Consider the following 23,884-nt stretch of genomic DNA (forward strand, 5'->3'; position numbering starts at 1 on the left):
CTAAGTACTTTTTTAACTAATAAAATTTGATTCTAAGCTGATGATTTAATGTTATTTTAAATTAACCCATATCCTAGTTGTCCCGAGGCCCAAAACCCAAAGAACTCAGCAGACTCCCTTAAACCCCACTGAACACACGTTGCCTTCATCAGCTTCTACCATCCAGGCCAAGAGTTTGTTCAGACTTTTTATTCAACTCATTCTAATGAACAGTGTTCATACCATGGGGTAGTTTTTAAGAAAGGCTTTGATGACTGAAGTATGACAAGTTAATATACCGCAAAAAGTGTTTTTAGAGCCTCTCAAACATCTATTGCACTAACAGTGAAAAAAGGAAAACAGTGCTCCTTGTCCCCACGAATCACAAGCATTTGGAGCCACCTGTGACAAAGGTTTGACCTTAACACAGGCCGTACTTCCTGAGACTTCACACAGCCAAGAATACAGCACAGAACACAATCAAAAGCACAGCTTCCATTTTATCTTCTTTAGGAGCTTAGTAGTGCAGTGGTATCTGTATAAGAAAGGACAAAAATGTCAGCATTGCACCTAATACATCAGTACAACCCCAGCTGTACCACGCTGATTCCAGAGCCAAACCTTGCCTCATGGCAGACAACACGACAGTCTGTTTGAGAAAAGGGGATCAGTCTGCTGGAAGCACAAATGCATTCTTTAATGTTGTGGTAAAGAATTACGACTTGAATTCTATAGCATCTCAATGTTTTCCACTTCGGGGAAGTTAAAGTGTACATTGGATCTACATTAAAATAGCCAATGCTTCTTTGGTTTCCTCAAGAAAATGGATGAATGGTCATTCTCGGTTCCTTGAGAGATCTGGCTTAAAATCCCAGCTCCACTGAGAGCTAGGGCATAAGGCAAAAGGATCAGGCTTGATATCTCTGAGGCTGATTCCATTCCTCAGCATTCTCTGGTCCCATATGCAGACCCTTGACATTTCCAGGGGACAGCAGGGATTATTCAGATTGCTGCAGTCAGTGCTCTGCTTGGCATGCATGCTTCAAATGACAAACTTTTTACTTAGTTTTGCTCTTCTTTCACCTGGAGACACAAGTTATTTTATGTCTTCTGCATGGCAAAAACTTCCTTACAGAAGTTCCTTACTTCCTTACAGAAGTAAATGGGACAGTGGCCAAGAGGACATGCTTAGGGAAAGACTAGGCATATATAGAATAGTCTTTCTGCTCCTCTTCTAAAGGAACAGCCTGCAGAATGCAAACAATATGTAGTCAGCAATTAGATGGTGAATACCATCAGTAAAGCTTAGTCTGTGCTTACAGAGAAACAAAACAAATCGATGACTGCAAGGTATGAAGTCATTATTCTTGATTTGAAGATGAAGGATGGTGAGAAATAGGACTGTGCTAGTATATTATCTGTGACCAGACTGGGGATGGCTGGTTTTCTATAATCAGGCTTGTAGGAGTGTGTTTCAAATCTACAACGAATAGGGAAAAAATTATAAGGTTCCTTTTATTTTTTATTTATTAAAAAAAAAAAAGTAATTCACAAAAGGCTCTATAAACACTGAAATAGGTGAATCAATGACAAAAAGATACCTTTCCAAAACTTAGTTCCAATAGAGTGAGAGGACTCCCTTGAGTGCTGGGAGCCCTGTAGATGCAGCAATAGATCAACTAGCAGGCCGTAGAGTGGCATGTGCTGGAAATGGCCATGACACTCAGGGTTATGTCACTGCCCCTTCTATTCTGCACTAATCCCTCGCCTTCCTTCCCCTCCTATTTCTATTTGTCTGTTTGGATGAAAAGCTCATAACTGCTGCTGCTTTATTTCCCTGTGTGTTTATAGAACTCTTTGCACCATATGACCTTCATTCCAAGTACTTCCAATGCACATATTACAAACTTGCCTCCTCTATGCATTTGTGCTTTTTTCTATCTGCAGCTTGCTTGGCCTGAAGCCATCCTTGGTGCACCAACAACCCTTTCCTTTCTTTCATTCACATCTTCCTTATACGTATTCTTACTCATCAACTTGTGAAATAATGATTACTTGTTTCATTTCTTAAAAACTGAAATGCAGCTTTGTGCAAGAACAGTGACTCTGGTTCTATTACTGACTTCACTTAGTCATAGTGGCTGAAAAGTGGAAAATCTGACTACAACGCTGTCTTTCTCCTACAAACAGCAATAATGTGGTTGCCATACTAAAGAGAGGAAGCATGAAGGCCTGGTAGCATACCAGGAACATGCTCACATCTTGTGTACAGGCACAGAAGGACTTATTTGATTATGACCTTGCCCAAATCACAGTCTCTTCAAGGGCAGATTTACAATGAAGTGCTGGCTCACTGACTTCCAGGGAAGACACTCAGAGAAGGGTTTATTAAATGAGACAACTGGACTTTTATCAAGCTGAGAGCATGATGCTTTCCCCTGTTCCCATCCCGGTAGTAGTACTTCATTACATAGTTACACCAATCCTGATCCTTAGCACCTAATTTTTCTTAAGCTCTGAAAAGACAAATTACCTCCTTTAAATGGACTTTCACAGAACCTTAAGCATTAAGAAGCAAACTGATCACTTCAGTTTGACAGCTCATTGTTAGTTACATGCCAGCGGTTTTATAAGGCTGTGACCTTGGTGAAGCAGCTTCACTCTTCATGACCAGTCTGACACTGACCCACCCAAACAAGGCCATTGACAAGTAGGGGCACACTATGTCTAAGGACCTTATGCCATCTCTGATCACACAGTGGTATCACCAGGAGCTTTATCCTTATTATCTCTTAAATTTTTGAACGACTGGCTGTGAAAAAGAATGTAAACTGCTGTTCATATGAGCACACCATCAAAACAAACACCTAATAGCTTTCCCACAACAAAGTGCTGATATATTTCACACTTTCCCTAGTTCTTGTAACTGAAGAAAGAAAATAAACAATGATGAATTAATTGGATTACCTAATGACCCTGCATTTCTTCAAGGTGATGTGACACTCATAAATGAGGGCAGAGAAAATAGATGTTAATAGCATTTTCTCTCATCACTTGGAATCTGGACATTTACTGTACACAGCATTCCTTTGATTTTTAAGGAAGGAATGAATTCCATTTGATGGTTACTTTATTATGCCTTTCCTATATTTTTCTTTATAATAGCTGGCACTTGATCTTGTCTTGATCTGTGCTTGTGTTCAAAGCAGAATCTGATTATTAAGCCTGTTGATCTTCATATTGGCTAGTTGTTGCCAATCCAGTGAAATTATTTGATTCTATTCCACTGTGCCACCTTTAACCATCCAACTGCCTCTCAGAAGGTTCCTTTCTCCTCTTTATACTTCTCAGTTTCCTGCCTTCTTTGAAACTCGTGTTCCTTCCAGTCCTAATGCCGCCTACAATATATATTCACTTATTCAGGAGCTTAAAATCTAAGGGAGGGGAAACAAAACAAATCAAATCAAAACAAAACAAAACAAAAAGGCCAACCCCCAAGCCCATATGTTAAGTAAAAATCCAAATCCACTCTTGTCTTTCTTATTACTGGCTATAGTTCATGTTTAGGTCGAAAGCTAGGCCTGGGTCCATTAAGACAACTTGTTTGGGTTAGAAGCAAACACCATGCACAGATACAACAAAATCAGCTCTATTTGTTTTGGCCAGGGGGATTTGCTTGCTTGGATCACATTGAAGGAGTCAGAACTGCTCCAGCTCCGAAGCTGAGCAAGGGTCTGACTCTGTCCTCACATATGTGATGTGACCTGGAATAACTGCCCTTGGTTATAAATCTCACATGAAATCAGAACCAGAAGCAAATTGTACAACACATTGTACACTTTGTGTTATAGGGGAATGATTAAAAATCAGTTGCAAAGCACAGTCCAACTTACTTGTCCTCATCCCCATGTTAGGCTGTAAAATACAGAGGCTGGAAAGCAAGTGTCTTGCATACTTTTCATTTAACTCACAGGGCTGATTCATGCCAGTTAATGCTGAAACCCCACCTCATAATTGGGAGAAGTAATTTCCATTCCATGCGTTTTGCTTGAAGCTAATGCATGCTATTACAAAACACCTAAAGTAAAACTTTAACCATTTCTCTTAGCCCAGCTGTGAAGTTCAAACTGCTTTTTAAAGCTAATTATCATGCTCTGACCTGCACATATGCACATGTTAAATACAAATAAATCAATATGGCAAGCTTGCTCTTGTTTCAATTTGCTTTTTAAAATTAGCATTCTCTGGTTTTGCCTATCAGATATGAGTGTGATGGTATCTCACAGATTAAAGTTTTGCATTTGTCTCTTTGTAGTTCATTTGCTATTTTATAAGCCCAAAGTCCATGAGGGAGTGTTGGAAAGCCCCATAACTTTCCTCAGTGTTCCATTTTACCTTTTTATCTCCAATGTAGCTAGTACATGTGAGGAAGTGCAGCTAGCCAGATGGCCCAGCAGTGTCCACACATACACAAAATCCCTGACAAACACAAGTGACTTTAAGTAACAGTGATGTTGATTCATGCTTGAGCATATTCTTTTTGTTCTCTTTTTTTCCTTTATTTTAAGAAGTATGTGTTTGTGCTCTTGCCTAGAAAATCCGTACTATAAAGGAAGAAAAAATAGACTTTTTCTACTATAGGAAAAATATTTGGGGAGGATAGAATCATCATAAATTCTAGTGTTGGTATTTCATGGTAACATACCTTTTTTTCTCTGACTGGTATCTCCATCTATTACACATCTCCCCAAAATCTCCTAAAAGAGAGAGATTTTTGTATTTCTTCTGTGGTTTTCTGTGCATTTTCCTTTGAATCACTCTGTGTAGATCACAGCAAGAGGGAGAACACTGGATTGGCTGAGTCACTTCTGTTGCTTGGCATGACAATCTCTAATTGCACTTAGCTGTGGGGATTTTCCAAAGCAAAAAAGTGACTTCTCTTTTTGCCAGGATGCTGCTGTCAGACGGAGGCATTTGAACATCACCACAATTCAAGGATGAGCAGCATCATGTTCACAACCACACTGCCTGCCTGTGGAGAGAACTGAGGGCTTAGTTTAAACCATTCTCTGGGACAGCAAGTGTTCACACATTTCTGTGTAGTTTATTTGTGTTGAGGAGAAGTGGAAGACCACAAATGTTTTTAAGGACTTGTGATCTCAAGAGTTTGGTTCATCTAAAGGCATCAGTAAATTAATCTTCAAGACATGATCTGAAGTGGATCAAGCTTTCAAAAATTCTGGATCCATTTATTTAATGGCATCAGCTTCAAATCTGACTTTTCATTTCAGAGGACAGACTATCCCATACTTTTGTATCCTCTGGGATGGTAAGTGCCATACAATATTGGAATTTCTTGTTTGAAGAAAGCACTAACTTTGGTAGCCTGGCACTGAAGCCTGGGGATACACCATCTTTGAAACACCTGTGACCCTCACTCGTGCAGAAGAGCCTTTAGACAAAGTAACCAACAGACACAGGCAGTAAAGATATCCACATGTAAAGACAAAAATTTATTTAGTCAGGATGCTGTATTCAGGCTACTCCCTGATCTCTGGCTATAAAACCACCACTATTATTAACTGCTTTGGTTAGTATGGCCAGAGCTTGTAATAATTGGAAATGAAACTCTAACTCGAGCATGTGCACATTCATTGTGGGTACTTGTTTACTTGTTAACATATTTCTGGCTGTGGGAGATGTCTCCAAGTGCACCATGATATGCGGTCCTGCTGTGACAGTGCACTGCTGAGCAACCCACACTGCCTAGACCGGATCAGAGACCATCTCTCTTTGCAAAAGTGAAAATCTTGATCCAAAAGAAGTTTGCGCCCAGCAGGTCAGAGCAGCACAGAATATGCTTGCAAGACAGTTTAGGAAAACCAAAGCCAAAACCCAAGTGATGTTGCTTGGAAAATCCTCGGCTTTAATACAGTCGACACATTGGGTAAAATTTTCAGTGCTGGCCCGCTGTTGTAAGACCGCAAATCTCACCAAATGGGAAACACTGCTCAGCGTATCTTGGGGAAAACTGAGCTTGAGCAAATACAGCTCCCAATTTCTGCAAAAAAAAAAAAAAAAAAAAAAAGAAAAGCTTCTGAAAGCTGGGTTAAAACACCTGGATCAATCAGAGGGCTGAATCTAACCACTGTTCTAACGCTTCTCTTACTCTTCTTCGCTTTTGAAGTTTTAAATAGAGGAAATAGTTCGAGGGGAGTGGGGGGAAGAGCCCCCTCCGAGGGGTCTGTCTGTTACCCGGCTCCCCATCCCAGCCGCCCGCTCTCATTCCCTCTTCACAGTGACACCTACCGGCCTCCCGACCTCTCCCCGCATCCCTCCGCCCGCGGCCGCGCCGGGGCCCGGCTCCGCTCCTCGCCCGGGGCCGCTATGCCCCGGCTCCGCCGCCTGCCCCCGGCTCTGCCCCGGCCCGAGCAGCGCGCTGGCAGCCCCGGCACGACCCGCCCGGCGGGGCAGAAACTTTCCCGGCGAGTTTCGCTCCCGCGGCTCAGTGCGCGATGGGGCGGGGGCTGCGGCGGCCGAGCCCCGCGGGCCGAGCGCGGGCGCCGCGTCCCTCTGGCCCCCGCGCCCCTCTGGCCCCCGAGCCCCTCTGGCCCCCGAGCCCCTCTGGCCCCCGAGCCCCTCTGGCCCCCGCGTCCCTCTGGCCCCCGCGTCCCTCTGGCCCCCGCGTCCCTCTGGCCGCCGTGCCCCTCTGGCCGCCGAGCCCCTCTGGCCCCCGCGTCCCTCTGGCCCCCGCGCCCCTCTGGCCCCCGAGCCCCTCTGGCCGCCGCGTCCCTCTGGCCCCCGCGTCCCTCTGGCCCCCGCGCCCCTCTGTGCGCGCCGCCTCCACCCCGCGCTCCCTGCGCGCTGCCCGCGGCGCTGCCCGGGGCGGGCGGACGGGCCGGGCGGCAGCCGCCGGCGCGCAGGGCGGGGTGTGGCCTCGCCATTATTTATGAGCTCCAGCCCCTATTTGCTCAGCTAATGATGCACCGGCGGCCGCCGAGCCTCGCCTCGCCAGAGCGGCGGCCAGGGCAGGGCAGCGCCTGTAACTGGAAACCAGCGCCGGCACCGTCACCGCGCGGCCGCTCCATTCACTCCTAGGTGCGTGATTGCGCGCAGGGGAGAAGCGCTCCCCGAGCCTCAGGAGTCCACTGCCAGGATTATTGTACAGAGGAGCCGAGAGTATCTTTGCAACCACCACGAGGAGAGACTTTTCTCTTTTTTTTCCCTTTTTTTTTTTTTTTTTTAAATTTATTTTTCCCTCTGCCGTGAGCCAGGTTTGGAATTAAAATGTTCTGGTAGCAGGAGTGGAGTCTATAAACTGATAGAAACCAGATAGAAATCAGTATTGCTGCTGCTTCCAATAGCCGGGTAAGCATAACTTAAAGTTCTCTTTCTTTTCTGTAATAGATGTGAAATGTCTCTGATGGTTGAAATTTGCTGCTGTTCACAGATAGTTAAACCAATGTTTTCCAGATTGGCATAGTCCGTGTTTGGCAGGGTTTTTTGTCTTTTTTTTCTCCTTCATTTATTTTCTTTACTCTGCCAAATGACTTTCCCTGCAGGATTTAGGGGTAGGCTGTAGCAGATGACACCTGCGCAGCACTTCCTAGCAAAGCGATACTGTACTTTCCAGAAGCCATGCGACATGCTGCCAGCGACCTCCGTGGCAGGGAAACTTCACTACTTCACTTTCCTAGCGGTTTGGCTGTTTGTTTACAGATAGGCTAGAATGTAAGGACAGAAATGCAACGACACACTGCTTTTTGTCTTTCCTGTAGGGTTCTTTTAAAGTACTTGCAAGGCTTTAGGTCTGTGTGTTGTCAGCAGAGATCATGTGCACTGGACGTGCTGAATATAGTAGCATGACTTACTGAGATAAATTCTGAGCTGGGATATAAGCCCAAAGCAAGAGTCAAACCTGCAATGAGCTGTCAGTTACCAGCTCTGTAAATCTCTGAAATTAAACTTATTTCCATTAGCTAACTCACATGTCAGGCACCCTGAGGTACCTTTTTGGCACTATATGCATTTATTATTTATGTGTCTAACAGCTGGGTAGGAACCATGCTGTTCAGCTCTTGAATCTTATATTTGCCTGTCACTTCTGTGTTAATGGTGAAGATCTGCAATTTGAGCAATGAAATGTAGCAATGTTTCACTCCTCTAACTGATTACACTAGAATTGGCAGGAGGCACGAGAGTGGGAGGGAAAGAGAGCTGAAAGGGGTTTTTTTGTATTATTGTTTCCTACAGTATTATTTAAAGGAAGAAAGCTGCACACTTGTTCCACACTTGACTTTTTATCTATATTGCAAAAGAAAGCATAGTGCTACTACTGTAAAATACTTATCCCATTGCATCTGTTAAATCACATGTTCTGTATGATTGGCTATTTATTTTGGCCTGACAAAGAAATTTTATTGGGATTTAATGGCATTTCTCTCTTAAAGAGGAATAAGTTAAAGGATATCCCATGGGCAAGTCACAAGGTTTTAAATTTAAAGCCCACAAAGCAACATTAGTACTAGAGTTCGTGCAGCCTGTTTAAGAATTATTCTTGGCAAAAACTCTGCAACTATCATTTTATTAGTTAACAGACCCTTAGAGATAATTTGGAACTGGGCCAGAATGAATATGTTTTTCCTACAGACCCGATCTGTAGCTGGCAAATTTCTGACAAGGTTGTTTTTGTCAATTAGCAGAGTTGTAGAATTACTTGATCTCCGTGCATTTCTCAGTACTCAGAGCAAATTATGAAGGAAAGTTCAGCTGGTGTGGGCTGTAGAGCTCTGCGCTTCCATGCACGCTCTCCTTCCCACCCCCAACTTGATGTGAAGTCCCCGTGCAAAGAGAAGCCTTTCCAAGCGATTTACAGTGAGCGGACAGGGAATGACAGGGGTGGTAATGGGATACAGGGCTTTTACCGCTAAGTCAGTGCTGTGGATCCAGCCCCAGCTAGTGCTGACCTAAAGTCATCCCTGCCTGACAGCTCATTCCAGCCGTGCTGGGGTGGTTACAGCCAGTCCTTTAAGGACAGGTGTGAACCTCAGAGGGACAGGATGAACAAGCCTGTAGAAATATTGGCTTCCACTGGAGGGACTGTAGTGCTGGAGCAGAGCTGAGGTGAAGAACGGTAAGCTGACTGCACAAGTAACAAGTCTCTTCATAAAGTAAATGTACAGCCTTTAAGGATATCTTCTAGCTGTAGGGCTTGTGTCTTTCAAAGTGCTTCCAGCTGACATAAAATCAAGTATATCACCTGAGCGATTAACTAATAAGTGGTGTCTAGTAGAAGGGCTATTTACATCCAAAAAAAAAAAAAAAATAAAAAATATATATATATATATATAAAAGCAGTGAAGTCAAACGGGCCTGAAATGATGGTGTTATGTATTTTCACTTTTGCAGCTGAGCTGATACAGTTGTTACTATAGGCAAAATGAAATTTACACTTCACAGTTTTTGGAGAGATGCAGTTTAGTAGCAGATGTGATACAGATATGCAGTATTCAGCTTCTAGTGGTGGCTGGGTTTTTTGGATCTGGTCCAAAGTCCATTACAAAAGCCACTTTTCCTGCAGTGATTCCAGTGACCTCAAGTCCTCCCTGAACTAAGAAAAGATACTGAGTTCTGGAGTGTTTTCTGATTCTCTTGAGATACTCAGGCTTCTCAGCAGCTAACTCCTATAAAATGAAGGTTCAGCAGATGTGCAGGAGGAGTAGCACAGATATATCAGGTGTGGTATCATTATCCAGCTCTGGGATTCTCAGTGCCCTATAGAACTCAATGACAGCAGGTGCGTATTCTGAAAAGAACTAGCCCAAAAAGCAAACACTGACTAACAGTTTCAAGTGTGTTGAAATACATTTGGTTTCAAAGTTTTGAAATTAATGACATACACAGACAGAATTTCTTTAAAGAAAAACTTGAGGGTGATTAGAGTTCTTAGTTTACTAAAACTTAAAGCTCATTTCAAGCACCTTTGATTTCAGATGTTTAAAGAAAAGGAAAAAAAAAAAACCCCAACCAACCAATAACCCAACCCCCCCCCCCTTAACATGAGAGAGAGATGTCTAAAAATATCAGCCAGATTTTTATTCGTGAAACTTTATCTCCTGTCCTTGCTTTGCTCTGCCTTGACATTTAGTATAATTATATTTCCAGCAGGTGGAATTGTCTTCATTTTAAATAAACTGAGTCTAATGCTGGTCTGCCCTTGCCAAAAGTTGGGCTCTCTTGGTTCCTACTAACAGGCAGAGAGGTTCCTCTTGTGCCAGCACTGAAGACTGCTGGGGAAAACCACTTTCAGATGCACAAAGAAAAAAACAAAAGTGCTGTACATCCTTCACATCAGTAATTATTACTTCAGCTGGAAGATGCCTCCAACACAATCTTTCCATACTTTTGTTTTTGCTCCACAAGATTGTATGAGAAGAGTAATGTGATATATCTCTCTTTCAGGTTTAATTTCTTGGATATTAAGTTGCAAATCTGAAGAGATGGCATTTCTTGCAGTGAACGTGTTTATTGGGATATTTATTTACTCTAGCAGTGTAAAAGGATCTTCCCAGCCTCAAGCAAGGGTGTTCCTAACATTCAATGGTAAGAAGATAAATATTCTTAAACAAATATTATGATTGAACATTTTCTTCTTAAATTCAATAACTGAGCAGAAACTGGCATTTTGATCTGTGTCCAAATTACAATTTTTGGTTTGTTGCTGAGGCACCTGTCAGCCTAAATTTGATTCTCTTACTAGAGTCTACCTATCACTATAAATGCATAATTAATATATAATTAATAATTAGTAGGCTTTTCTCTTTATTTTGAATTATTATGACTTACAAACAACTAAAGGTTTATTTCTTATCTGTAGTATTGCTTGAAAAAAATATAACACATTATATGTGGTGGAGATGATTAATGATTTGAGTTGCTTTCCTTTTCAGTCAACTGAAACACTTTATATTCTGAAAATGAGGCTGCCTGAAGTTTTACCAAAATAGTTAGCCAGGCACAGAGTCCTTTGAAAAAAAATATAATTTCTTGTGCACTTTGTGCTCTGTGTAGGAGGTACATAGCCTGTAGCAATCACTGATGCCATCATACTGTAAACCAGCAATGAAAATTATCATTTTCAAAAGAAAGTTTCTTTTATTTCTGAAGTGTTGAGCAGTACCTCCTTGCTGCAGTTATGCCAGTATTGCTTTTAATAGTAAAGTAACTTATTCTTCTAGTCTTAAATGCTGATTTTAGCCACCACTTCAGAATATGTGTGTTCTTCAGCTTACCGTGTCTGTTAAATCTGAGCTGAAATTTTCTGTCACTAATTATAGAGGCATTGAGTTTCTCCAGCCCTCTGCCTTCTCTGTGATTGTCTTTGAGGCGTGAGGGCTTGCTATTTCCTGCACCAATACTGCTTGCACTGGGATGGCTTCTGTGGTTCATTAGTGCTGGGATGCCCTGCCACTGCCTTGGGAATATTCTGTGTGCTCTTAGCAATCTTTAAGAATTGCTTTAAAAATAGTCAGAGCTAGCAGGTATCTCAAACTTCTACTTGCTACAATGATCAGTAACTATGTAAACATGGGAGTGAGAGACATCCAGAAGGAGACTGCCAAGTTAGACCTTCTGCAAATACCAACCAGGCTTTGAATAATTATATTCTAGACTAAGGGGCCCTAAACTGATGAATGCAGTACTTAATAGGTGTAAAATAGCAGGGCTCCAGTAAAAGCAATAGTAAGAATTGAGTTCCAAGAGGGAATTCAAATGAAGAAATAGGGATAGAAATTTCTTTTCCTTGTTTAAAGTCTGCACTGATTTTGGTGGAGATGGTACTGTTTTGGGGCAACTCATCACAGAAGCTAGTTTGGCTGTGGTTGTGTGTTACATTGCAGGTTTGCCACAGTTATGCAGAACAGGCTGATTTAGATTGCCACATCATCTCCTTGGTGGCCTTGAAAGTAATCTAAGCTTCCCTTGATCTCTGGTATGACCATGAAGTAGGAAGTGTTCACGTTTTGTGGTATTCAACCATGTGAATGGGAAAGAATTATAATGAGAGCCAAATGGTTTTAACAGAAACTCAAGAGCTTTTGTTTCATCACAGGTATCCTGCAAGGTTGAAACAGTGAAGCAGCCATAGGGCAAAAGACCCCAAACCTGGGAATTTTAAAAAAGAATTGAATTAAAGCCTTAGTTTCTGTGTCCCTGAAAAGAGGTTGTCCCTCCTTTCTTTAGAAGGGGCTATGACAGCTTTATGCTGCAGTGACCCCTTTGTCTTAGTCAGGTTCTTGGGCCCCAAGAGCTCTGTCCTCTGTGCCAGTCCTGGGGACACAGCCTTGCCTCACTAGTTCCTGCTGTAACCCTCCTTGGCTGCCTTGGTTAGAGAGCCTTGCAACACTATTTGATTTTCTTGAAACTGACTTTTTACTCTCCCTAATACTTAACAGCCAACCTTTAAAAAAGAAATTAAATTTTTAGGTCCTAAATTTTTATTGGGTCTTTTGAAGTCATAAAAGTAAAAAATGAATTATGTGTTTTTATAATATGAGGAGTATGTCTGGAATAAAAAGCTAAGCTTTTTGTGTAATATGTAAACAGAAGTTTTATTTTTAAACCTGATTTCCAGATGGTAAGAAACAACTTTCATTATGTGAAAAGAGTTTGCAGGTTGTTGTGTATACTGAGGTAATGGCTCCACCTGTAGTATGAGCTTCTGTTCTGCAAATATTTACTTACATGAGTAGAGATGCAATAGAAAAAGGTGAAACTTTGTATTGTTCTCCAGCTAAGTGTGATAACACACTCTTTCTTCATAAGCTGCTTCATAACTTCTTGTTTTTCAGTCATGTAGAAATACCAAGTTATTTGGCAGTCTCCTTGCCCTGAGATGCTGTCAGTTTTTGTGGAGAATTGTCATTCTTTTAAAGTGCATCGTTTGAAAATAAAACCATAATTAGGACTCCTTATGTTTTAACTGACATCAGACAATAAAGACAAGTCATTCAAGCTTAGGATACTTATGTGATATTTTTCAAGTTCTGAATTGGATTTGGCTTGGTGTCTACAATTACAGTGCATAAGTTTTGGGGGAAGAGTGTATACAGGAGGAGAAAATGAGTGATGCTTTTCAAAGCTAACCTGCTCCTTCAGGATCAAGTCAATTGAGCTTATTCACATTGCAGCATTTCTCATGGGAAAATCCAGCAAGTATCTTGACCTATTCTGTTTTTCATCAGGAAAGATAAAAATGCGAATCATTTGAATCATGGGCTTCTTTTCTCTTTGCCATCTACTTCATTAGGAATCAAATGTAATTAAAAAGTGCGCCTGGGTAATACCTCAAGAGCCTGATAATAGGGGTTTTGCAATTAACTTCAATGGATGAAGGACTGCAACCCTAACTTCTATTTCTGAAATCAAAAGCCCGGCCCCTTGTCTAATTAAAATGTAGTTCATGACTTAGCTGAGGTTGTTAACTGTGCATATGACGTGAGTGTGGAACTTACTGCTGTCTGCACCCTGAATGTCTTGAAAATTGCAGTGCTGTACAGAACCCTGAGGCCTGATTCCTATTGCTTGCCCCTTGTATAGCCATTTACTCAACTGAAAGGAAAGGTCAGGCTGGAGCTGAACTGCTGCTTTGCTCAGGTGAGCATGGTTGTACAGGGGACTGGGCCTATGGAGAACCAGGCAAAGGGGCTCCGGTGTGCCTGGAGCGATTTCCTGTGACATGATTGTCCTGTTCAACGCTGATGGCTCAAACCACTGGTACTTGTACAACGTCTGCACTTGAAGAGCCACTGCAGCTGAAGAAAAAAAGATGGCCCTAGGCTTTTCTGATTCTGAAATTGCAAAGATGTAAAGCCTGTAGTGCAGCAGGTGCAGCAGTGTTGGGAATCATCTGCTGTGTTCTTGTTAAGCATGCAGGGGTGACGGAACCTGGGATGGGGGAGGCAAAGGACTCAACATGTCTCCTTGCACTATTAGTATGCTACTCCCTCTCTTTCTGCCTCTTCTGGCTCCTTGTCCCTGGAATAGATATTTTTTAATCTACTTAAATCGTCTATCACAATTTAAAGTGCCATAGTTTATTTTTTCTTCATAGCACAAGGCTTACCTTATCTGTTTATGAACTATCAAGTGTGGTGCCTGCTGTTTCTCAAGCTCTGTGCATTCCTCCTTGTCACTGCACGTTCCTGAACAGATAATTGGGAGCTATATCCTTCAGTCTTCACAGGGAAAAAGCCTTTCTGAAATCAATGGGAATATTATCAGAATAAGGAAGGAGGTACTAGACTCCAGGTTAATGTCAGACTATGTTTCATTCCAACTCACATTTACTTTTTGGGTTTTGATGCAGCCCTAAAATGCTGAGCCATACCATTTTAATATCAAATTCTAAATTGATTGAAGCAGATAGAGTACTTGTTTTTTAAAACTTATTCAAACTCACACTCAAACAAACCTTCTTTTGGATTTAAATTTATATGGTGATACACAACAAATTGATAATTGCACAATTTACTGGGAACATTTAATGCATTCCTACCTTAAATGTCTGGTTTAGCAGATATTTCCCATGCAGATTCTCCTATTGTCTGCAGTGAAAATTCCATATGAGAAGTGGATCAAGGCTAATTTGCAGACAGTTTTGTTCTTCTCTTTGTTATAAAATTACTAGAACACGTAAAGGAATTTTAAGAAAGTATCAGTCAGATTCATTAATGACAATTAAAGTGCATAAAATGTCACCAGAGCAACTGCAGCGCTTATTCAACTGTCAACATATTTTAAAAGATTTAATGCAACCCCTGTGGTTACCCTCAAGGAAAAATAAAGGAACTGAGAACCATTTTCCTTGAGCTCTTGAGCAACAGCAGTACAACTTGTTTTTAAACAATCCCTCATTGTGATGTTAATGTTACCACAGTTAATAAAAAGTTCATTTATTATTTGGGGCACTTTGTGCTGATGACAGTCTAGTAGGCAAAGGTTTACGCTAATATAGTTGATTGGATCTTTTTTGGTGTCCGTAGAATGAAAGCTATTTATGAAAAGAAGTAAAAGTAAAGCATTAAAAGAGGGGGAAAAAAAGAGAGAGAAGAGGTCGATGGTTTAATTTTGTTTGCATGCAGGACTTGCCTTGAATGTTCATATAGTTGCTTGATTTTCAGCAAATTGTGAGTAATATTTTCTCAAAATTAACTTATTTGGGGCTCTCACAGCTTCATGGATCTTAAATAATGTTAATTTATAAAGTGTTGAACATCAATGATGTGAAAATTTTTCCAATTTAATTGACTCTCACTGGAGATCTAAAAAACTTTCTTTGAATACATCCAACTAAAAATAAAATTATTAAAGGAAACATTATGCAAAAACCTCTGTATTCTTTCTAGAGTTCCATGGTTAAAGGTCCCACATGCCAAATGACATTGAATCTGCTTATTTTCACGTTCTTGTTCAGTGCCAGTGTCTTTGAGTTGGCTTGTCATTATTGTTGACATGAGTGTACAGGAGAAGATAATTTATTGTTTCTGTATTTAGTTAAATTGTGCCATGTGATTTGACTTCAGTTAAATGGTCTTGCAATAAAACTGAAGTCACAGGTGGTGTTTGGTCCAGTTCTGTGTTTGTGCTCTAAAATTACTGTAAGTCGTACCCTCATGGGAAAGCACAAATAAGTACATCTTCAGGGTGGTTAATTATCAGGCAACCAAGGTGCCTGATGATTAACAAAGGTAGTTAATTACCAGGCAACAAATTATCAGCCTACAAATTTGATCCTACTCTTGGATGAAGAGCTCATCTGAATTTGACAAAATTTGTGAAGACTTGTTTTTTTTTCTTGCATACTAATAAGTAGATCTGTTATCTAAGAGGTGACTTACTTCCTTTAATTTCTTTATGTTCCTGAACTCAGTCAATTTGACCTGTATCTGAACCAGACGTGGTTTTGTTTGTTTTTTTTTTATTTTGGTACAGAAAAATCAAACTTTATCTTAGAACATTTTGACAGATTCTTCACATCTTGGCGCTCTCTGCTTGTCATAGAAGAAAGCAGCTTATCTTGGCCAATGCCATTGCTCTGTCATTACAATTCTTACTTGCGTTGCCTGTCCAAGGCAAATGATGAAGTCCCTACGTAGGCAGATTTATTGCCATTATTCTACAACACTTCTTCTTTTTATACTTAAAAAATGTGATGAGAGAAAAATGGCATAGATGTTTCCAATACCCCATTTTTTTCCTGATTGTTTGGGTACCAGTAACAAGAGCTCCTCTGTGAGCCGTTTCCGTACTGGATGAGCTCACAGTGCACTTTGATATGTAGAGCTGCACAAGCCTTTTTGTGTATCAGATGTAATTAGTGACGTGACTCACAATAATTACTCATTTTATTGAAGTGCGTTGACTGAGATCCTGCCATGAATAAATACGTGGACCAAGAACTTACAATGTTACTTGAACTGGCTGTTCCCTCAACATGTGTATTTTGTTCTTTTTGGTGCTGACTTTTCAGAGTTCTCAGTAACACTCCCTAATAAAAAGACTAGGCACTGTTTCTCAGGGAAAGGTCTTTGTCTTAGGGACACGGTTTACTGATTCACAGTGCAGCTTCTCAGCTCATCTTGTCTCATCTTACATTCAGACATCACTGGCTCAGCAGATGCCAAGTTAAAAGAAGGCTGTATGTTTTTCCCTGTTCCATTGATTACAGAGGAGGGGTACAATTGAGTGAAATGTGCTCCATTACCTGAGTGAATCAGGGTGATGTTGTATCTCTCTTACTGGGATTCAAGATAAATGTGTATTTCCAGGAATGAAGACAATGTTTGTGATTAACCAAGTATTTACACCATTTCTCCCTTCCCTTTAAATCTCTGACCTTATTCAGTGCAAACTTGGTACAATTGCTTTTGCATCATTACTTCATCTGCCACTGACACAGCTTTTCCAGGAAGCAGAAATCCTGGTAGTGATTTACTAGAGCTAAAACTCCGGTGTTACAATGGAAAGAAGATAGGGAGTGATTGCTCTGCCTCTCCCATGAAACCTCTCTGGAGCTGGGACCATCATCCCTTTAGAGATCTTAGCTCTTTGTCTTATCTTTGTGAATGTAGGGCTAACTATTCCTCCTTGAGGAGAAGTTTCTTGATTCTTTTGTGTGTAAGGTTGGTGGAGGTTTTGTTTCCTGCTCCTTTGTACAGCATTATTTGGGATATTTCCAGCTACTACTCTAACCCAGCAGATCAGTTATGCAAAAGTGAGTGCTACAAAGGCTCCTCAATTACCACAACTAATACCCCAGATTATACAAAGGTTTTTGTTGTTTTTTTTTTCAGAAACACACTACACATAGTTTTTACTTACAATCTCAGAAGGCTTGTATTCCAAGGCAGCATTTTGAAGACGTGTCTTGTTGCCATCTTACATCTTGCCTTCAAGAAATTAGGACATGGTATTTCATCATTATCGGGAAAGAAAAAGGAAAAAAATCTGTAACTCTCCATCAAATCACCTTGATAGAAGAAAGTCTCTGGAAAGCATTTCACCAGTACAGAACTACAGTGCGTGCCGTCAGGGAGTTGCAAGAAATGCAGGATTTATTGGGAACTCTATGTGTTGTTGGGAGAATAGAATTTCAGATCTGGTGTGTGAAAGCCCTCAAATCACCATGAGCTTAGGGATTGGTCTGTGAGCAACTTTCAGGGCTGAGCTCTTAATTTGTGATTTAGCCACCATCTCCCAAGTGCTATATGTAATTTTTAATGACATTGATAATACTGAGGAAGGAAGAATGATTTTGATTTTGTTTGGGTTTTTTAAATTTTTATTTGCAGGCTGTAAGTAAACACTTCATATGAAATACATCCTATTTTTATGAGACTGTTTTATTCCCAGTAAAAATTTAAAATGCAAATATGATTTTGTGAAATGCAATTTTTAGTGATAGAATGGAATGAATACCCAGACTTTTGAACTGTTCTGCCTAATCTTACACACTGCTCTGGAATAAATTATTACCTCACCAAAATTATCTTCTAGAATGTGGATGAGGAGACATCACAATCAGCTAGGACTGCCAATTTCTTCATTGAAAAAATATGTGTATTGGCAGTGGCTTCTATTTCTTTTAAAAAAAGAACACAAAATTAAGCTGAATCCAAATTCTTTTAATTACAGGCACTGCTTTCATCCATTAAGAAGGTCAGAATGGCATTCCAAAATTTAAAAAAAAATGGTTTTAAGAATTATATGGTAAATGTGTGATGTATTAGAATTTACTTTCAACTATTGTCTTAACTGTTGTCTCCTTTTAGAATTGTCTTTGCAATTTCACAGTTCTGATACTGCTTTGAAATGGAACTGAAAAACACAAGGTCTAGTAAATCCCTCCCTGACAGTAATAGGCTTTCTCAGTTACATGCTCTCCTTATCATTTGTTGTTGTTTCTGTTGCTTAACAATTTTTTCTGTTGTTTAAGAACATTTCTCTTTGCCATTCTTAACAAAAATACATTTATTTTCAAAAGCTTTGAGTTGTGCAGAGTAAATCAATTTATGTCAGCTCAGAATCAATTAAATTGGACAAACATTTGTCTTCTTTTAAAATCTGTGTAAATCAGGCTAGATCGCTCAGTCTTCCAGCTCAAAGGAGCTGCAGAGTTCGATTTACAGGCATAAGAGAAATATGCAAGGCAAGTGTCTGATCCCTTATTTAGCTCAATTGGCTGGGAATGATGAGCTTCATTTCTTTCCTTGTCGTGATGCAAAGTTTTGAACAGCAGAAGGAGAAGTACCATGGTAGATATGCACACCACAATTGATAGTGCAACAGGAAACAGAGAGGGGAAAACAGTAACAGTAGATATATTCGTTAATATTGAAATAATGAAATATTTTCATTGTTTGTAATGAAAAAAGGCATATGTATTTAGAATAGTTTTACAGATACATCAATTTGAAGCCTTCATTTTCTCTTTGTTGATCCCAAGCATTTTATTTAGTTTGAACCTAATACTGATACAGAAACTCCTTGAGAACAACTACTGCTTTCGGGAGAGAGGATTTTCCTTTTCCTCTGAGATATCCACTGAGCCATAGTCAGCCAGGGAATGAGACACTGTTTTTCTTGGGTCCAGCACTGTCACACAGCTCATTGGCCTTTCTGGTGCATTACAAGGGCAGAGGATACACATCATGACATGTACTTTCTGTGGCCCTTAGGAGCTCCTCCTTGTCTGGAACAACCAGCCTACATGCCTCTCATTGCAGTTTTCTGAGACAGTCTCTGTGTGAGTATGTTGAGTGCACTTACAAGGCAAATATCAAATTAGAACACAAAAAAGTGAGCACTTGAATTTTCAGAATGGCACTTTCTGGGGTTTTTTAATATCAACCAATTAAGATGTTATTTTCAAGGAGAGGCTTGGCATATTTTCAAAAATTTACTTCTTGAGGCCTGAAAGGGATTTAGTTGGCATGGAGAAGTGATCCCAGGCTTAGACTTTGTGATGGCTTCAACGTGAACACAGCTGGAATTTTTTAAGCTGATTTGACTAAAAACCCACTTCCTGCCACTGTTGAAAATAATGCACTTTTTTTTTTTAACCTAAAAGCAGACAAACCTACAGCAAAGACAAAAGAGTTTAAAGTCCCCATGAGGTGTTTTATTGTGGTTTGCATTAAGGAACGAAAACAGTGCATACACAACTATTAAATATGAAAATGAATGAATATGAATATGAAAATGCCTGTAAAGCCATTATCTCTTAGTTATTAACTAACCATCTTTGTAGCTTTGGTAAATCCCTTTAAAACGAGAAGAGTGTCAGCCATTCATTTCTCCAGCAGTAACATTGTTTTACTTATGGATACTTGCAAATGTAAGACGTTTTAGACAAAATTTGGAAAAGTAAAGTAGGTAAAGAATAATTTGTCAGTAATTTTTATTCCATATTTTTTCAATCTCCCTCTCTACTATTTCCTGATCTCAGGTAAATGTGTTCTTAATTTCACACTAATAGCTGAAAGGCTAAGCTGCATAAAATTACAAAAATAATTTGAAGCTTTCAGATGCAGTCAGGTGTACCACTGTGCACGAGCACTGCTCAGAAAGTGGAGCTAGGAGAAGACTTAGGAACTTGTCTGGCATAGTTTGGCCCACCAGCCAGGTCCAACAAACCACAGACTTTTTTTATCTGGTCACATTCTTTCCTTTGAGACATGGGAGAATCTACTTGCACAGTATGTGCTTCTATAGCTGATGAATTCATCCTCCCCAGTGCCCAGAAGGTGAGCAGTGGGTTCTTGAAGCACCAGCATGTTGCTTACTTACTGAAGAGAAAGAACATGAGTCTTGCTGCATTTTTGTGTATATATGCCCCTGGACTAGTTAGACCAGGCTTCAGGGAAGAAGGGCAAGCACAGGAATTCAGCATCTCCCCAGCAGCTGGGGAGAGCAGAACGACCACCCTGATGCAGGGGCTTGGAGGAGGATTTTATAGAGGAAAGCTGTGCCAGCTGAATCAATAAAGGGGCAGGTTTCATACCTACTGTGGTAATTTACAGAGATGTGTTGGATGGGGGAGATGATCTCATAGAATTAATTATAAAAACCCAACCAGCCAATCTTTCTTGAGTTGGAGTTTTTTTGAGATACAGGAATCTGCCTCAAATGGTGACTTATTTATGACTTATTTTCCATTTGCTATTAAAAAAAATAAAAAGGTATATTTTATTCCAGATTCTCAGTGTCATTGCCAAAGAGCTTTCCTTCATAAAAACATTCCAGTTATATACACCACTGCAGTCCAGTGATGAGACCCCTCACTATTACTATTATTGTTATTGTTGTATTTGTGCTTATATCCAGTGCATTTTTATAGGTGCTGGTATTTTGGTATTGATATTAGTATTGGTATAGGGGTCAAGCATTGAATGCTGCTTATGAGGCAGCCTGTCCTTCTCCTTGTATGCTCACTTTCTCTCTTATCTTGTTCTTAAAGAGGTGGAAGAATTCTGCCTGGATTTTTCCAAGAGGCGAGCAGCTGAGTTTATTCTTTTCACTCTGTGTGGTGACTGTGACAAACCTTTGCTTTGAGGTTATTTTCTTTTGTACAAGGGGACAGTGGCATGGGAAGGGGTTTATGGCTTGCTTATGGCTATTGAAAGCTTCCCTAGCCAGCTGGAGATCCCTTTCAGATTGGGCTGGATGTGAGAGAAAACATGCAACGTCTAAGATCAGCTAAACTTGAGATTGTGTGTAACATCAATAAACCACAGCACTCTGAATAAACAAGGTGGCCACTCACTGTTTACTGTTCCCTTTGCTTATTTTTCTAGCACTGTGTCTGTGACAGCCCCAGCCTGTTTGCTGAGCAGCTTAAAGTGGGTTTTGCTCAAAACAGGTCTAATTCTTAGCTGATAGGTTTAAGTAATATGTAGAAATATGCTAGAGAGGACTAGGAGATTGTGGAACAGTCTAAAAGGCCCTTCAAAGAAAGCAAATATTTATCAGTGGAGAGTGAGGGGGTGACATAGGAAGAACAAGGAGGTGAAAGGGGCTTGTAGAGATTGCTCACAGGCACAAAATACTGCACCCCAGTTCATGTAGTATGAGAACATCCAGCCTTAAAGTCTGCTCCAGAGGTAATCTCCAGTTCCTTTGAAGCTGACTTCAAATCTGATGTCAGATTTTGTGTTGAGGACAGTACATGTGTGTTCTCTTTAGGTTCATTTAGGAGGCAAAATACTATTTTTCACATAAGAATAGAGCATAGTTCTGGGCTACTGTGTCATTTAGGTGCTAAAGTTTGCTGCAGTCATGCCAATTTATTTGTTTTGATTTGTGGAGATGAAAGATTGGGGAAAAAGAATTGTTCAAATTTGGACCCTGCCAGCATAAAAGATTCTGGTGGAATAGGAGCCACAAGGCTGCTGTGGGTGCTGGAACACATGGTGAGCAGAATTTCTTATGGTGGCTCTCTGATGGGGGAGAGTCAGACTCTTCTCAGCAGTACACAGTGACATCTGTTTGGTAGTAGGACTTTTTTCTTCTTTAAATTCTGTTTTTCCTTTTTTTATTTTTTGCTTGCTCAGTTTTGTTTTCTTTTTACTATAAGCATACTGAGACATTGATACAGGTTGTACAAGGAGGCAACAGACTCGGCACTGCTCCAGGTATTTGAAGCTCAGCTAGGTGAGGTCCTGTGCAAACCCACCTCACCTCAGTAGGTATTCTTGTTTTGAGTAGGAGTTTGGCTGACACAACCTTCAGATGTCTTTTCCAACCTGCATGTTTTGTGCTTCTGTGACTTTATCAGAGATCAGCAGGTGTGAGTGTTAAGACGTTGGTATCTATTTTGGCAGAGTTTCCAGTACAGCTTATCTATTAAAGTAGTTCTGAAGAAGAAAGTTGACTTCTCTCAAAAAGGTCAGAAATTTGACCCAAATGACCTGGCATCTTCTGTGCCTTTGTCCACAATGAAAGCTATAAACGCTCAGCATCAGGAATTTTTATTTAGGATTTCTTTTTCTGCAAATTATTGTACCTGAAGTGTGTGTTTCCAAGGCTGAACCAATTTGCATGTTATGTGAATTGTTTTCTTACAGTAAGAAATAGAATAGATTTCCATGGTGTTGAGGGGAAGATCCTGGGTCAGTCTGATTTGGTTGAATGGTAAAATATAACAATTCTTCTTCTAAGGAATGGAAAAAATCCTAGATATGCAGCATTACATGGAATTATATGAGGACAGTGTCATATGATTCTATGTATATTTTCTGTACATAATCTCTTGTTTAAGAAAAAGAGATTACCTTCTTTTTAAACTGAGCTTGTTCAAAATACAATGATTAAATCAGTACATTATGATGGAGCATGAAGTATGTAGCTAAATTTATAGTTTAAATAAATTCTATACTATTTTAATTAATTTATTTATTAAATTATATTGAACTCTTTTATTACCAAATCAGAATAAAGGTTAAATTATATAAGTAACATTTCTAACCATGTTTATGGTATACGTTTGGTCTCAGAACAGATACTTGTTCTGGTTCTAGTTTATTCTCCAAATTTGTATCTGTGTGTGTGTGTAATATTACGTAGAGCAGACAAAGCAGATTTCTGCAGTACACCCTGTGTTTGGTGAGGTATACGTGTCTACTTCTGGGCAAATTTTATGTTATCTGATGTATTGCAGTTGTATAGCAAAATATGTTTGCTAAAATGTGATAAAATGGCAAGTCCAGTTAAAAAAAATTCTGAATTACCTGGACACATCCTGTTTTGAATGTGAAGCATCCTAAATTTGTCCAAGCTGTTGTATTTTCTTTTGAGTGGCTGAATTTACATGCTCAAGCTCTGCTCTTAAGTGGTGTGTGTGCACACACATATACAACCAGGATAGAAAAAAATTAGTAACATGATACTTGCTTCTGAGCTTTTATACTGAAATATTTTGAATATTTGACAAATTTATTAGAATTGTATTGATTATTAGTCTGTACAGACTTAGGGAAGATTTCTTTAGCCTCTTTGCAAGTCTGTACTGGTGTCTGACTGGCATTATTTATCAAAGTCCCTCTGTTGTTGCTGTCTGCTATAGAATCATGGAATCTTGTGGCTTGGAAGGGACCTCCAGCCAACATCATGCTCAAAGCAGATCTGATTAGATCAGGTTGCTTTGGGACAAGTCCACTTAGGTTTTTAGTAACTACAATGGTGGAAATCCCACTCTCTAACATCAGTGTTTTCAGTAGCTCATTTTACACATAAGTAAAAAGACTAATTCCCCATCCCTGAATCATGTTCCAGGCCAGATTGGAGCAACCTGGTTTAGTGGAAGGTGTCCCTGCCTATGGCAAGGGAGGTGAAATTAGATAATTTT

At 40.1% G+C, this 23,884-nt stretch overlaps 1 protein-coding gene across 3 annotated transcripts in view; it reads left to right on the forward strand.

Moving 5' to 3' along the window:
• Positions 1–6,954: 6,954 nt before the first annotated feature.
• The window catches only part of SEMA3C (semaphorin 3C), a 112,666-nt gene continuing 95,736 nt past the window's right edge, over positions 6,955–23,884 (forward strand). Inside the window, exons 1-3 of one of the 3 annotated variants that reach the window (XM_068189582.1) lie at positions 6,955–7,077; positions 7,254–7,347; positions 10,441–10,581. In XM_068189582.1, the coding sequence (XP_068045683.1) occupies positions 10,479–10,581 (103 nt within the window). In that variant the 5' untranslated portion in view covers positions 6,955–7,077; positions 7,254–7,347; positions 10,441–10,478. Of the gene's footprint in view, positions 7,348–8,901; positions 9,130–10,440; positions 10,582–23,884 lie in introns of those variants that run through there. The other 2 variants (XM_068189581.1, XM_068189583.1) reach the window with 2 other exon arrangements.

The sequence above is a fragment of the Anomalospiza imberbis genome, chromosome 5 (genome assembly GCF_031753505.1).
Source record: "Anomalospiza imberbis isolate Cuckoo-Finch-1a 21T00152 chromosome 5, ASM3175350v1, whole genome shotgun sequence".
NCBI classification, from domain to species: Eukaryota; Metazoa; Chordata; class Aves; order Passeriformes; family Viduidae; genus Anomalospiza; species Anomalospiza imberbis.